General features: G+C 37.2%; 1 protein-coding gene across 1 annotated transcript; it reads left to right on the plus strand.

Annotated features, from left to right (window-relative positions):
- Positions 1-958: 958 nt before the first annotated feature.
- On the plus strand, positions 959-7,744 carry LOC117565369 (protein obstructor-E). The gene is made up of 6 exons (XM_034244433.2): positions 959-1,031; positions 1,221-1,277; positions 4,362-4,584; positions 5,041-5,159; positions 7,000-7,396; positions 7,454-7,744. Exons 2-6 carry the CDS (start codon positions 1,238-1,240, stop codon positions 7,623-7,625), a joined length of 951 nt encoding a protein of 316 aa, XP_034100324.1. The 5' UTR covers positions 959-1,031; positions 1,221-1,237; the 3' UTR covers positions 7,626-7,744.
- The last annotated feature ends 8,134 nt before the right edge of the window (positions 7,745-15,878 follow it).

A 15,878-nucleotide genomic window follows, 5' to 3' on the forward strand; every position in this document is an offset into this window, starting at 1 on the left:
CGGTCGAGTGTAATATCTCCGTAACCGAAGCAGGCAAGTTTAGCACAAAAAGACTATTTGTCACAATCACAATTATTGCGCACACAAAATGACAGGCAAATAAAAATCAAGTAACTGGAAAACAAACTAAGTAAAGTCAAGTCAGCTGCTGCGTCCAAGCTCAAGATGGAGAGGCAGCTATGCCCTGACATGTCTAACGTCCAATTTCGTGAGCCTGCAGAATGATGCAGCAAACCTGGACGAAATACTATATGTACACAGGGGGCGGCACCTGACGTCGGTGCGAGTCTTCTCTACGCCCAATACATTTTGTCATATTTTTTAGTTAATTTCAAAAATGCAAATCATTGATGCCATGGCAATGGACGTAGTCGATCCTGGTCCTCGTTTTCATTCTCATGCAAGCCTGTGCGCTTTGGCCTAGCCTGTTTGACAAATTTTAGCATCATTGCTCATTGGGTGTACGCTCGTTAAAACTGAGCAATATTTCATGGGCCGTTTCGTGTAGGATTTCTGTTTTGTTTCTGCCAACATATTTTCATTGTTAGAGAGTCTCGTTGTGGTTTTTAATGCTTTTCAACAAAGCTTGCTTTAACTGCTGTTTGCTGATGTTTAATTCTTTGAAAAGACTGTGCTGAGTTCTTTCTTTCACACATATGGGATATCGATATCGATTGCTGCATAGGTAAATAATTTTTGTTCGATATCACTTTTAGTTTACAAAAGCTGCAATACACTCGAACTTTTTGTGAGTCAGTAAAAAGCTTTGCATAAAGCTCGCTCAAGCCGGTTTTGGTAATTGCGTATGCGCTACCGACTCCGCCGCTAGTCAAGATGCATTTTGCATAAAGTTTAAACCATTTCGAAGTTTTGTCTGCTTGTTGCTGTTGTTGCTGTATGGAACAGCAACAACGCAAACAGAAACTGGTCACTCAGTTGAGCATATTTAAAAAGTATTTTACTCCTCACGGTGGCACTCAGTAAGCTCTGAGACGGGAACGCGTGCGCACAACGAAGACAAAGACGCAACGGTAAATTGTACATTCTTGAATCTGGACAAAATGAAATGGAATTGGAACAGTGCAAAGTGCTGCAATATGTGAAATTAGCATAATATAGATTTATACATAAGTGAAATAAAATAACATTTAAACAACGCAATACGACTAAATATTTTTCATCATATCTAGTTAAAGTATAAAAAACTTCTATTTGCACAGGTCGAACTGGTTACAAAATGGCGTTTATGAAAATTTGCATATTTGCTTTGCTCGTGGGTAAGTTTTTAGTGAAACTCTTAATTGCATACGGCAATTAATGAAATGAGCAACACATTTTATTTAAACATATTTTTGACAACGCTCAACAATTAGCATTAATTTTGGAATCAGCTGAAATTGTACACAAATAAAAATCATAAAAGCCGTGAAAACACATGCCATAATTCAACTGTCGACAACAGACCATTTCACCATTTCACCATTTCACCGTTTCAGCGAAATGATTTTATTTGTTTTCCATTTTTTTCTCGTTGTCGCTTTATTTTGAAATTGCAATTGCAATTGCATTTTATTTATTATTGTTATCCCCAAACAAATGGAGCTGTTATTACACACATATTTGTTTCACATTATTTGACTAATGTCGCACAATTTGCATAGTTTTCGGTTTTCGGTTTTCGATTTGTCCGAAAAACAACAACCTCTTTATTTAACATATTTATATTGAGGTAGCTCATTAAATTTGTGTTGTCGTCCAAATTGTCCACGTACTCGCATGCAATACGATTAAATTGCATATTATTATACCCAATAAAATGAATCACACTGAGTGTTTTATATTTTGAGTAGAGGCAAGTTTACTATTCATCTGACTTACGCATGCTAGGTATCTTATAGTCAATCATTATTTACGAACATATTCGACGCGTACAATATGTTAATGGAAGTGATGTGCAAGTAGCCGATGCATATGTGTTTGGGCTGTTAAATATATTTTGTAATTATGTTAAAATGGCCATGAAATATATTTCAATTGTTTGCGCCTCTTCTAATTAAATGTACGAATAATTTCATTAAGTGTGGGTGCTAAAAATGCGGAATTTTTGCTTAATTGTGGGATGATTTGTGCTCAGAATTTAAAATAGCTTTTTAACAATAGAGTAATATGAGTTGTAAATTGATTTAATATTTCTGTTATTTATTTAGACATATTCAATTATTGTTTGTGCAGAGCTTTCATATAGATTTTTAGCTACAAATTAATTTCTCTTTAAATTGTTTTGTGTCACATTGTGTTTATACCATTCAAATATAGATGTACAAACATTTCTCTTCTTTAGAACGATGGTATTAATTTAAATTTTGAGCTTCCAGTTTTGTCCCGTGTAGCTTGCGCTTTACAATGCGCTTCGTACAAACTTAAACCAGTCTAGACTACTTGAAAATGTTTATCTGCATTCAATAAGCCAGATTAATTTGCCTAACAGTTCAATGAGCGACTTGAAAACGAGTAGAAAAGGCGAAACGCATTTCAAGCTGTTTATTTTTAATCTATTTAATGTTCAATGAACTTAACACGCATGTTCCACGCACATTTATTCATTTTCCTTTGACGGCTACAGCTCAACTCAACACCCACAAAATTGAGTGTGTGACTTGAATTCAATCGGACGAAAGCAAACGAGCCACAAAAACTGTAATTTTTTCCACACATATTTCTTTTTCTATTTCAATACGACGTCGGCTAAGGCACACAATTAATCTAGTTTAACCGGACTGGAAAACCAAGTCAAAGGGGCCAAATGTCTCAGGGTGTGAGGGGATGCAGTAGGGGACAGACGACAGTTGTCGGAACCGGGACTCTATGACAAACTTGTTGACAGACTGTCAGTTCGACGGTCGACAAGTCCAGACCGAAAAAAACCGAAAATACTTAAACCGCATGGGTGACGACAATGCGACATTGCGTTTGACAAGCTGGATAAAAACTACAAAAATGCTGTAAGAAAACGTATTATTTATGGTGCGTAGTCGGTATACCCTAGAAAATCGTATAATCGACAATAGAGAAATATTATAGAATTCGAACACGTTGCTCGGGAAAATTTGGAAATATAATATCATAAAATTGTCTCACTCTTCAAATTAAATTAAATACAGCTACAGTTAAACATTGATTGATTTATGTAGCTCTTAGAAATTCTACATTGTATTAAAAATATTACCTAAATTATAACTTTAAAGCAAGCTTGTAGAAGTAGTCTACGTCGATGTTTTTTCGTGTAGAGTATTCACAAAATCAACTGCAAAAGTCACAGCTACTTTTTTCATTTTTTTTGTATTTATATTTGTTTTTTTTTTTTTTGACCAAGTCGTGTACGAAACGTGTTTCAATGACAAGCAGCAGCTGCAGTGCCAACAACTACAACAACTTGTTTCCCATTGTTGTCAATGTTGTTGTTGCTGGTGTTATTGGTAACAGGCAGCTTCGTCGCCGGCGTTGGCTTAAATGTTGCCTGACACTTTACGCACTAATTGCTCTGTGGAATTGTTTCTTTATTAACGTTTAATCGAATGTCAGGCACTCCCAATGCTCTGCTTGCAACTCTGCAGCATTGTTGTGTGTTGTGTGTTGCCTGGCGTCTCGAATTGAATGGAATTGAATACATTTCTTCTTGATATACATTTTTGCTCGCAATGTTGCTGATTAAAGTGGTTTACCTTGAGGAACTTGAAGTAGTTTGTTGCAATTTTGTCGGAAGTGCATGGCAATGGCTTGGTTTGGCTTGGCTTGGCTTCATGATTGACTCAGGCATTTGAATCCATTGACTTCACCTCGGTTTTGTCTTTGTACATCATACATACATATCACAACAGCTGATCGGTGGCGGTAATCGCAACAAAAAACAGCTGTTTTTGTATAAATATAAGACACAAATGCTGTGTGAAACTTTCACTTTTAAGGTCGCACACTTAATTTGCCTATGTCACAATCTGCCGAGATCATAAACAACACGCTAGCTTCATTTTCATAACAGGTTTTAGGCGGCACAAAAAAACTATACATATGAGTTTGATAAACCGGTGGTCTACACGGCTAAAAATGATATTGGCACACTTTCAACCGGCCGGAAAAAGTTTATTTTTGTAAATTTTAGTTAAATTCCTTACAGACTGAAGTGCCCTTCTCACTTAAGAATTTGTAAAGTATAACATTACTCGTTTAATTAATGTTTTTTGATAAACATTTTATTTGATTTTTTAAATCAAATTTAAATCTCACTCCTCGTCCACGTATAGTAATTTATTTGTTCAAGTATAACTTTGTTCATAAATTTATCTATCTGGTCTTACAAACAGGCACAACATTAGCCCAACGCGAACGTGGCAATTTCCGCGTTGGCCCGGGTCATCCGCCATCGCAGCGTCATTTGCCTCCAAGGACGCGAGATCCTGTCGAGGTGGCAGCCATACAACCCAAACGCAAACAGGCCGAGGTGGAGTACGAGCCAACCGAGGAGTGTCCGGATGCAAATGGCTTCTTTCCGGATAGCAAGCAGTGCGACAAATACTATGCGTGCTTGTAAGTTTCATCATACGCCATCGTGAAACCGATATGTCGTATACGTGATATCCTTTGTGATGCTAGAGATGCTTTGATACACACATATGAAATCGTTGGCATGGGGTAAATCTACTTTTGGTTTGCTTTCCATGATTAGCGATAGTCAAATCATTTGCGCAGTTCACTGAGAAAACACCTCTCGGGACACTGAAAGCTGCAACCAATGGTGTGTATAATCGCACTTTGCTCATCTTTCGCACCATTGGAGCTGCAAGGGAACATAATCAATAAATCAGGCTACGATAAAATAAAGTATTTAAATCTGACTTGATTTCGATGATGCGCTAGCTCCTACGAGACACTCAACTGGAATGTCAAAGGATGAAAGACGAGGCGTTACGCTTCGGTCTCCGGTTTTCCATATTATATTTAATTTCTTTATAAAAACTAACGAAATCTTTTTCCCAATTACAGAGATGGCAAACACACTGAACGCCTCTGTGCCGATGGCATGGTCTTCAACGATTATTCACCCATCGAGGAGAAGTGCGATTTGCCCTACAACATTGATTGCACCAAACGTTCCAAGCTGCGTAAGTTTGCTCACTCTCTCTCTCTCTCTCTCTCTCACCGACATGTGTATACTCCTCCTACAGACCTTTTTTATACCCGCTACCCATACGGTAGAAGGGTATAATAACTTTGTGCCTCCAGGAAATGTATGTAATAGGCAAAAGGAGGCATCTCCAAACCTATAGAGTGTATCTATCTTGATCAGCGTCAACAGCCAAGACGATATAGCCAATTCCGTGTGTCTGTCTGTATGAACACCTAGATCTCAGAGATTTTTTGATATAAAGATATTATTTTTTTGTTTGCACACAGATCAAGTTCGAATAAATCGAATTTCAAGCCTAATTTGAAAGTGAGAGTCTAATTGTGGTACATACGAGAATAGCTACAGTATTTATGATTCCTGAAAATCTGGTAAAAATTGTCGAACTTATTTAAGAAATACTTTTTATGGCAAAAAACGGTCGAGTATTAGTTGCTTTGGCTGACAATCTGGTATATTTTGTATTCTATGATATATCTAGCATATATACCCATATCGTTATACCATACATAGCCTTTGGTATGCTTTAGTATTTTTTTGGAATATTAATTGGGTATGTTTTAAAATGAAAACCGCATTGTTTTGCTTTTATTCAAAATGGGTAGTGGGTGTCTCACAGTCGAGCACACTCGATTGTAGCTTTCTTACTTCTTTTAAATTTATTTTAAGTATTCACGGCGTGTTGCTCATTGGCAAACGCCGCATAGGATTCTTCAGCTCTGTTCTATATTTAAACCTGGCCGAAATCAACGCGTAAACGCGAGCCGTACCCATACTTATTTGCTCGTTATTCGGGCTTCTGCTTTAAAACAAAACACAAAACAAGCAAAAAATTATATAAAACAGAACAAATTTATTATGCAAACAGCATTCGAGGCGGTTAACCCAAATTGATGTCGTCAATAGGTCTTTGCTCTGCGTTTTCGTGTGCGGTGGCATGGGTTAAGGTTTTCTTTTATTTGGCTCTTTTATTTTTTCTTAGCCTTGTGCGATTTTATTATTTCATTTCGTCACGCTCAAGCACAATTTTCTATGTGTATCAGACGACTTCCAGTGATAACATCGTAGTTTCGACAAATTGATAAATACAGAAATATTTAGATACCTTTTATTACTCAAACGTATAACTAATATTTAATGACTTTAAAGTGTCTTGGTAATTGCTATTTGCAACCATAAAAAACTATTGCGAAATAGTTAAATCGAATCTCCCATAAAGTACTTTCTTGATTTACTAATTGCATATTTTCCATTAGTATTGCACTTCAACTTTAATAATTAAATATGGGTTCACTATAAGTTGTACCTATTAGATACTTAAATTACCTTTGTCGTTCTGTATGGTTATAAGCTAAATGGTTGGAACTCAGTTCGATGAGAGCCAAAAGGAAATAGTCTGTAATGGACTCAAAGGATGCATGCAGTTGTCTATTTCATATTACTCGCAGTATGTTGAATTTTTGGCAAACTGTTTGGGACATAAACTCTCAGTCTAGGACATAGCAAAGTAAAGGCAAGGAATGTCCCTTACTTGAAAATGTTCTGTAACAAAACTCTTGCAAAGAGATCGCCAAAAGCAGTTTAAAAATAAAGTAACTATCTGAGATCTATCTGAGATCCTTAACAGGAATTCTTAACGACAGAGTTTTACCAGTTTAGTTAGTTTAGTTTTACATTTTGTTTCTTTAGGTGGTCGCTGATTAATTAAATCATACAATCAGTGTACAATGGCATAATTCTTTTGCTTTTCATTTTAACCAATAAAATGGTGAACTACATATGATATGCCAAATTACGGAATCTTATTTTCCTTTTAGAAACTCCGCAACCGTCGCAGCACTGTCCAAGGAAGAATGGCTATTTTGGTCATGAGAAGCCCGGAATTTGCGACAAGTTCTACTTCTGCGTCGATGGCCAATTTAACATGATCACATGTCCTGCTGGACTGGTGTTCAATCCCAAGACTGGCATCTGCACCTGGCCGGATGAGGTGGGCGTCACTGGCTGCAAGTCAGAAGATATTTTCGAGTTCGAGTGCCCCAAAGTGAATGAGAGCATCGCTGTTACACATCCACGCTACGCGGATCCAGATGACTGTCAATTCTTTTATGTGTGCGTGAATGGGGATCTGCCACGTCGCAATGGCTGCAAACTTGGTCAGGTCTTCGATGAGGAAAACAAGACCTGCGACTGGGCTCGCAAAGTACCTGACTGGTAAGTGTATGAAGTTGAACAAAAGTCGCAAGATTAATTGTGATTTATTTTCCAAAGTGCTGATTGGTACAAGGATCGTCTAACTGATGCCGAGCTGGATGAGCTGGAGAATCCGAAACCAAAGCCAACGACCACCAAGAGGCCGCAACGTGTGCGCGGAGCTTCGAGACGTAAGCCTAAACCTAAGGTGGTCAAAGAGGAAGAGGAGCTCGAGGAGGAAGAGGCCTAAGCGCTGACTGTTTAATCTTAAGTTTGTCATTCCTGGCTACGAATAGGCAAAAAGCAATAAACTATTACATACTTTCGCGCGCTGCAATAAATATGTTCCCTTCTCAGTCGCACTTTAAACATTCCGACTGGTCTGTTGGTTTATGTATCATTTTGTATTCCGCTGTTAGACATTTCCAGTTGACAAGTAGCAACAATAGGGAAGCGAATGCCGCATCATGTTTTCCAGTCTGTTTCCCACAGACAACTAACAACAAATACAAAAGTTGTGCACATAAAAAATACAAGAGCAATACGCGCTTAGATTTAGATTTTGTGAGCACAACGTCAGGCGCTGCCAAAATGACAACATTTTTATGCGTATACAGACAAGCAGACAAGAATCTCATCGCCATTAGGGCCATCTTGCTTGCTGTTGTATTCTCCCCGTTTTATGAAACAAAATCAATGCATATACTCGGTTTGCTCTCCGTCTTTGGCAGTTCGCTCAGCTGCTGCTGCTGCTGCCTGCAGCGCATAAATTCAATTTACCGTTCAGCATGCACAAAAGTATGCAACAAAATCTTACCAGACCGTCACACATACACACTCACATTGGATATGTGTATGACGTTTGCCAGACAACAAGTATTCGATAAAACGTATCGAAATTTCATTGCGAAAATTGTGTGCAGTTGAAAGATGAGATTTACAGTGGCCGTTGCCAGAGACAGAGACTGAGACTGAGAGAGGGAGAAAGAGTGAGAGAGAGGAGGAATAAAGATGGATATGGAGAAATGGGTGTGGAGACCAAATCGTAAATTGTATTGTTTAAGTAGCAAAGTAAAATCGCAGAGTGCCATAAGATATTCCACTTCCACTTGGCAAACGTTGAAGCATTTGTATAGGGATTGGACATTGGACATGGGTAAGGTAATAAATTGATAACCCAATAAATGGATGTTCCAATTGAACTGCACAATACGATCAGCGGTTAGATTTGAATTTAAATTTGAATGGGTCACTTCTAAAGAGAAATGTGTTTCCCCACCAGTTTGTGGTTAGTAAATTGATAAAAAAAAAAATCGAATATAGAACGGTGACTGAGCACTAAGCTGTTAAGTTGAACCTGCACTTTTGTTTTGTTTATCAACAATAGGATCTATAACTATGCCTAGGAACACGCTCCGAATCTGGACATGTGAAGTGAAACGTTTAGCCAAAGCAGCAGAACGTGCATTGTCCATGTGAGGACAATTACCAGGCACCGATGTTGTTTGACTGGGTGTTAATGAACTCAACTCAACTCAACTCAACTCAACTGAACTCGACTCTATTCAAGTCAACTTCATCTATGGCAGGACTTATGACGCGGTCACTGGCGCACGCACTCGGCCAGGACCCGAACGAGTGGCAAGGGAAACCTGTTGGCCCAATGGCTTTTGCGTCTAATTAATCAACCAACTCAGGCAGTCAGAAGGCAGCTAGCAGTGGGTTGCGAAGGCTGGCGTCACGCTGTCAATAATTTGGCACGTTCAGTGACCCGCTCAAACCCTCCCACACCTCTCCACTGCCACAGCCACAGCCATGGCAGTAGGCAGCAGGCAGCAGGCAGGAGCACCTGCTGTTGCGAAACCATCTAAAAAGCATTTCGTCGAACTCAGCGCCTACTTAATCAAGTGTAACATGAACATGTCCAAGCACACCTGGCGGCAGGCTGACATATTGGGCCACAGCACTTCCTGCCTGCTTTTCACTTAATGTGTGAGTGTAATTGTGTGTATGTGGATGAGTGTTCGAGAAAAGTCCACACATACTCCCTCATTCCATCGTATCAAATGTCAAATTTGACATAAACAAGTGTTTACATAATGACAACAACAATTTGCGTAATTGTCGGAGACAAGTTTCACATGGACATCGCGTTGTTTTGCCCTTATAAAGCACAAGGCTCCAGTGCTCCAAACTGGGGACGCTTTTTCTTTGTGTCTCGCATTTTCATCGTGCTTGCAAAATTGCATAATTAGTTCAGAATCGTGAGTTGACTAATTGATCAAATGCCGTGGGGAAAATTTAATTGAGATCAAACTGCGACAAACATTCAATGTGCTTTATGCTGTGAATTCTGGTAACGAGAATGATATCGCAATATTTCAACTATTCAGAAAGACAAACTCAGAAGTACTTAAACAAATTAATTTATTCCTATATTTTTGAGAAACAATATAGATTTTAAAGTTCGATAGAATATTAAATAACATATAAATAAATAATAAATGCATAGCTGCATTCATCTTCTACCACAAATGCGATATATATACATTCAGGATATTAATTCAAAGCTTGCCTCAAATATTTGGTTAAGAAGTAGAATAAACAATTTGGAAATATTGTCGGACAAAATTCGTCACATTAAACAATTAAAAGAGAATTGTGACTTTGTTCTGAAATCTGATAATGTTACTAAACAGCAAACATTTTGACCTTAAGCATCTTTGCACTACCCGAAAATGAAGTCATTGTTTGCCCACGTACGAACCGAGGCGTTCAACCAACATTTACCAACAGCATCAGTTTGGCTTGAACTTGGAACTCGGAACTTGGAGCTGGGCAAGTGCTGAGTGGCTGAGTGCTGTGTCTGGTTATGGCGTTATGTGGGCACGCCCAAAAATAAAATGAAATAGCAGCAAGAAAAAAATAATAAGGCAAAGAATATGCCAATGCCTTATGCTGGGGAGAAGTTGATTGTTTGCTCCTTGGGCTATTTGCTTTCTTGATGAAATAATTAAATGTCATTCATTGAGGTCCTTTTGCCGTTTATGCCGCTGAGGAGCAGCAGCTGCCAGTTAGCCTGTTCGCCTACTCTCCTGTCCGCCTGCTTACCGTCTGACTCCTCTCTTCCCGTTTCCCTAATTGTTGAGCACTTTCGCATATCCTTTTTGCGCCTTCGCTTCTGTAACTAATTTGTGCAGTTGCCTTGGGGCGGTGTCCTTGCTTCCCAAGCGCTTTGATTTTAGTTATTGCACCCACCCGATGAACTTTCTCCCCTTCTGCGTTAAGTTCATTAAACTTTTGTCTGGGCAGGCTGCACATTTAGTCAGCTAATTAACTACTGCACACTTTTCGGGCCGGCTGAAGTTTAATGAACCGACTCCAGCAATGTTACACCTGACGCCGCATCTTCCCTCAGTTGCCAGCACTCCAATTTGCATATTCATAAGCGTCACATCAGCATCGAAGTCGAGAGACATCGGCGAGAGTCTGAAGTCGAAAATACTCAAACATCAGTCTGAATCATTTAGATGGCCAATTTGTAGGCCAAGTTGTGCAGCCTTGGACACTTTTTGATTTAATGCCAGACAAATGGCAACAGTGCTCAGTTTGGTCTAGTCTAAAATTAGCATTTTTTAATTATACTTCTCTTTTGCTTAAAGTGCGAAAGCCGAAAGTTTATTGAAGAATGAAAATATATTTTTGACATCTTTAGTTGTTTTTGCTACATTTACTAAATATGTAAATAGATTTAAAGTGTTCTTACAAATTAGTAGATATTATTCATAAGTGATTCTAATACTTTATTAAAATTTCCGTTTGGTCGAGTACAAGAGGCTATGCACTTAATTTTTTGGCTACAATTCAGAAATAGTCTATAAGTTGTGTTATACATAATATTATACTATATATAAATAAAATCAAGTAAAAACTTTTAAGAGTAAACCTCAATAATGAATATAGTTAAGAAACCATGTATTTATATTATTGAATTAAAAATGTAAATTATTATATTTCCTATAAATTGAATTTGAATTATTTTAGTTGTTCAATGGTTGAAAGGGTCGCTTTAAATATAAAATAAGGACAAAAATACAAGGAACAGAATTAAATCCATTGTAATATTTGCTAAAGACAATTAAGCCAAACATTAAAAAGTAAATATTAAGAAAATCATGAAATTTTCGACTTGAATATTTTCAAATTAAATTTATCATTTTGTAGAGGAAAGAAAAGCATGAATTCAATTGAAAATATTCGAATATCCTTAAGCAATATGTTAAACCAAATTAATCGATGAAATTCAAATTTGCTGATTTGCAAAACTTTATTATCTAAGCAATAATTCAAATAAAATTCAATTTTCATCGCATTTGAATAATGCCGCCTTAATGCAGTTCGTATTTGAAAATTTTCATGTCGCGAGCTCCAATTAGTGATGCCGAAATTTAATGGAATATTTCACTTCTTCAGGCAAAATGCTAAACGTTTGCATAGAGAATACACCAATTTGGCAAAAACTCCATTAAGGATACAAAAACACAACAGTCAATGTCGTTCGAGGTTTTTTTTATGAACGATAAAGTACATTATATGTATATTTGTAATTAGATCACCCCAAGATGTAATAAATAAATTGAAATGTTAAGGGAACAAAGTACATTTTCTGATTAGTTTAAAGATTTGATGTCTCAAATATTTAAAGTTGAACCGATTTTTGTATTCCACGTTTCGCATCGTCAGGGACACAATCGACACAACATAATAAATTTACAAATCGTCAATGCGGTTTTGCCACCAATCAACAGAAATCCCTGAACAAAAGTTAATATCATTGAATCCATAAATAACCGGAATTGCCACGCCCACAATTGCCGACATACGCTCTCTGAAATGCTAATTGCACTAAACATGATTTTATTTCCCCCTCGCTGTGGCTCTCATTTGGAGAGTAGACAAAACACAACGAAGTTAATTTCATTCCTGAATTATGACTCAAGGGCAATATTAACATGGAAATTATGAACATGGCGGCCAATGAAAAGTGACAGCCGCCACAGCAATAACTCGCGGGACTCGCGCGCTAAACTTATTGTCTAGCAAAATTCTCTGTAATACTCTATAGAGTATTCGTTTTGAAGAGAGGCATATTGTTTGGGTCTATTTTCAATTTTAAAGGTAATTTCTTAATATTATCATATGTATTATATGTACACCGACAATATATAAATAACTTTATATAAATGTGTAGTTATTTTTTTTGTTTATTTTAATATACATATGTATAATATGTTAATACCATACACTCCTGTTCAAAATTATACGACTCCACTTAAAGTTAATTTTTGTCGCTCGTATTAGAATGCGAAAACGAAAAAGAGCCAAACTCAGTATAAAGAATAGTATCACAAAGAGTAATGCACTAAATGTGATATTTTTGACTCTGTTTGCATCTCCCGTTTTCAAGTAACAGTAAAAAAAGCTCACACGCTTCAAATTGCGCACATTTCAATTGTTGCGGCTAGAGAGAAATATTTGGTGTGAATTTGTTTTATTTATAGTCTTCATAAACATTTAATGGAATTTAAAGAAAATAAAAACAGCTAAACAAATGAACCCAGTTTGAAAAATAAACATTAAACTCATTATTATCATTATATATTTATAATATATTATAAGCAAAAGCATAAATTATAGATGATATTTAAAAACTTGTTAGTTGGTTAAGTTTGAAATTCAATTGGGGCTTATGAAATAAGTGTTAATTATGTTTCACACTATATACCTCACCACTTGTACAACTACAGGGTAAACTGAAAACAAGGCAATAAAAACAAATTGCAAAACCAACAGAGTTCGGGCAACGGCAACGGCAACTGCAAAATGCAGCACTAAGGACTGCCTGAAAGCTGCCGGACACACAAAAACAAGAAAATTATTTTCATAGCACAACAATCTCTGCTTTTTTTTTGTTGTTGTTGTTGTTGTTTTAGTGATTTTTGAGCAATGAACCTAAAGGGGGTCGCTTTGTCGCTCCAAGAGACGTCGCAAGAGGCACGAAGGGAAACGCTGCTGGCGAGAATTGGTAAAACTGTCCGAAAATTTACGCCACAGCGGTGCATTTTAGGAGTGGTCAAGCGTTGACAGTGGCTCTGGTTTTAGTACTCATCCTGACTCTGGCTCCTCCTCGGTTTTGTTGGCTGTGACCCGCTTGGTGGGCATTGCATATTTTGCGGCGTTTAGGCAACGAAAACAATGCCCAAAAAAGGGAACAACAACAGCAGTCATGATGGCAAGCTGCAATTTTATATATGGTACTATGATTTATGCCATCATCATAATAAATTTATGTGATTTATCTGCGATGCCTAAGGCGGCTACTACTTTTTTTTTTTTGCTGATGCGGTCCCAATTCAAATTTTACACTTTAATTGTAATGCAGTTGCCCAAGTCTTTGAATGTATGTGTGCGTAGCAAGCGAATTCATAACTTTTGACAGTTTTAGGTTAGCATTTCATAAGAAAATCTTTGTGTACCCTGTAACCATAGTGTGCAAGTCTATAATAGAATCGTTACATCCGGAAGTGCAGAATATGCAAGCCATAAAGTAGTAATATCCTTTTGACTGAAAGCACACTCAGAGACTATAAGAGTCGGAGAAATCAAATTGTAGTTCCAACTCATATTTTTTCTTGTAAAATTTGGGTGCACTTTGGTGAGTATCTAGAAGTGAAGCACACTCGACTGCAGTTTTCATTCGTGTTTATTCTATTTCTAAATACGATCCCAAGAACTGTAGTTTTTCAACACATCTATACTACGACAAAATGTTCACTCAGCTACTAAAACTCCCCGTAGAAAAATAAAGTTTATAACTTTTTGTTTTTTTAATGCTTTAAGTTTTAAGTAGAAAATTAGCATGCAACCAAAATATAATTTCAATAGCATTTTAATGCGTTCCAAGAACCGAGATTAGTAGACAGGTAAAAACCTTATAATATAAAAAGAAAGAATGCTTTGAAATACTACTAGTGTTTAATCTATCATCTCCAGTTATTCTGAATACGGTGTTGGCACTTGCCTAACTGCCTTCAGTTGATGTTTTCACTTGTAATAGGTAACGAAGATTGTTCGTTGAAAGAAACCATCGACTCTGGACACTTCTCCTACATAAAGAAGCGGAAAAGAAAACATTAATGAAATAATAAAGCAACAATAACAATATTAAAGCTAAATTATAACTAATACATAAATAATAAAAAACTAAATAAATTGATAAATAAAATAAATATGTGAAATAGTTATAATATATCTTCAAGAGATTTTAATATGGCAAATTAATATAACGATATTTTTATATTACTTGAAAAATATTTAAATATATCGTCATATATGTAAATGGATCACCTGACAAAGTCTCTTAAGGATTCTTGGTTTGCAGAATTTTTAAGCTGTTAGCGCGGACCACAAATTTTTAACAGATTCCATAACAAAGCTCTATTTTAAAGAAAATCTAAGAGTAAAAAGCTCACTTACAATATTCTCCAGCGACGAAAGATATTTCTCAGCCGATGATGTGTGTGTGTGTGTGAGTTATGATGTTGTTGTTATATCTGTGGAACACAACTTGAAAGGCCTGACAAAAGCTCTCCGCTATGAGAAGATCAACTCTGAAAAAAAAGTGCGGTCGAAGCGACAACGAAACACTTGCGAGACAGATGAATGCAAAAAGATTACGGCTACAGCAAATGAACCGATTGTAACTTACTGTTCAACAGATGGAAAGAATTCGGGATTTGTTGAATTGTAAATTATCACAGTGATTACATATGATTGTTATCAGTTTTTATCTCGTTTGCTTAAGTTTAGTCAAGCGAATTTTAATTAAAATTCGCATTTGCAATGGCAAACAACGTCAGCACACTGCGTAAAATATTTTGCATAATCATAAAATAGCGTAGACACCTCATGCTTACCCATGCTGCATTTCCAAAACAGCGTCTCACATCTTGTACGAGTTTCATCTCTCCCGTTTCCTGTGCGCAATTCCGCATCACGTATTCGCCGCGTGGGCCACGAACAGCCGTTAAAGTGTCAACAAGTTGATGATGTAGGTACGTAGGTAACATATCGTTGACATGACATGCTGTGACTGACTGTTGACTCCAGTCTCCTGACAAAGGGCTCGCTCTACATCTGCGTAGAGCACTTGTTTAGCCAGTTATCCTTAAATCTGGGGAAAGTTAAGTTAACAACACGAGCATGGGAAGCCCAATCAATATGCACAATATGCAGTCAATATTTGAATATTCAAAACTGCTGTGATTTCCATTCACTCGATAGTCAATTGTCCCAAAACCTCTTTTGTTTGACTATTTGCTAGCCCATAAAGAGCCCTCCTGCTTGTTCCCGTCTGCACTCCAAACTCCGCACTCCATACTCCACTGATTGTTGCTGCTCCTGTTGCTGTTGATGGCCCAGGTTAAACTGCAGTTACAGCGCG

Source organism: Drosophila albomicans, chromosome 2L (genome assembly GCF_009650485.2).
Source record: "Drosophila albomicans strain 15112-1751.03 chromosome 2L, ASM965048v2, whole genome shotgun sequence".
NCBI classification, from domain to species: domain Eukaryota; kingdom Metazoa; phylum Arthropoda; class Insecta; order Diptera; family Drosophilidae; genus Drosophila; species Drosophila albomicans.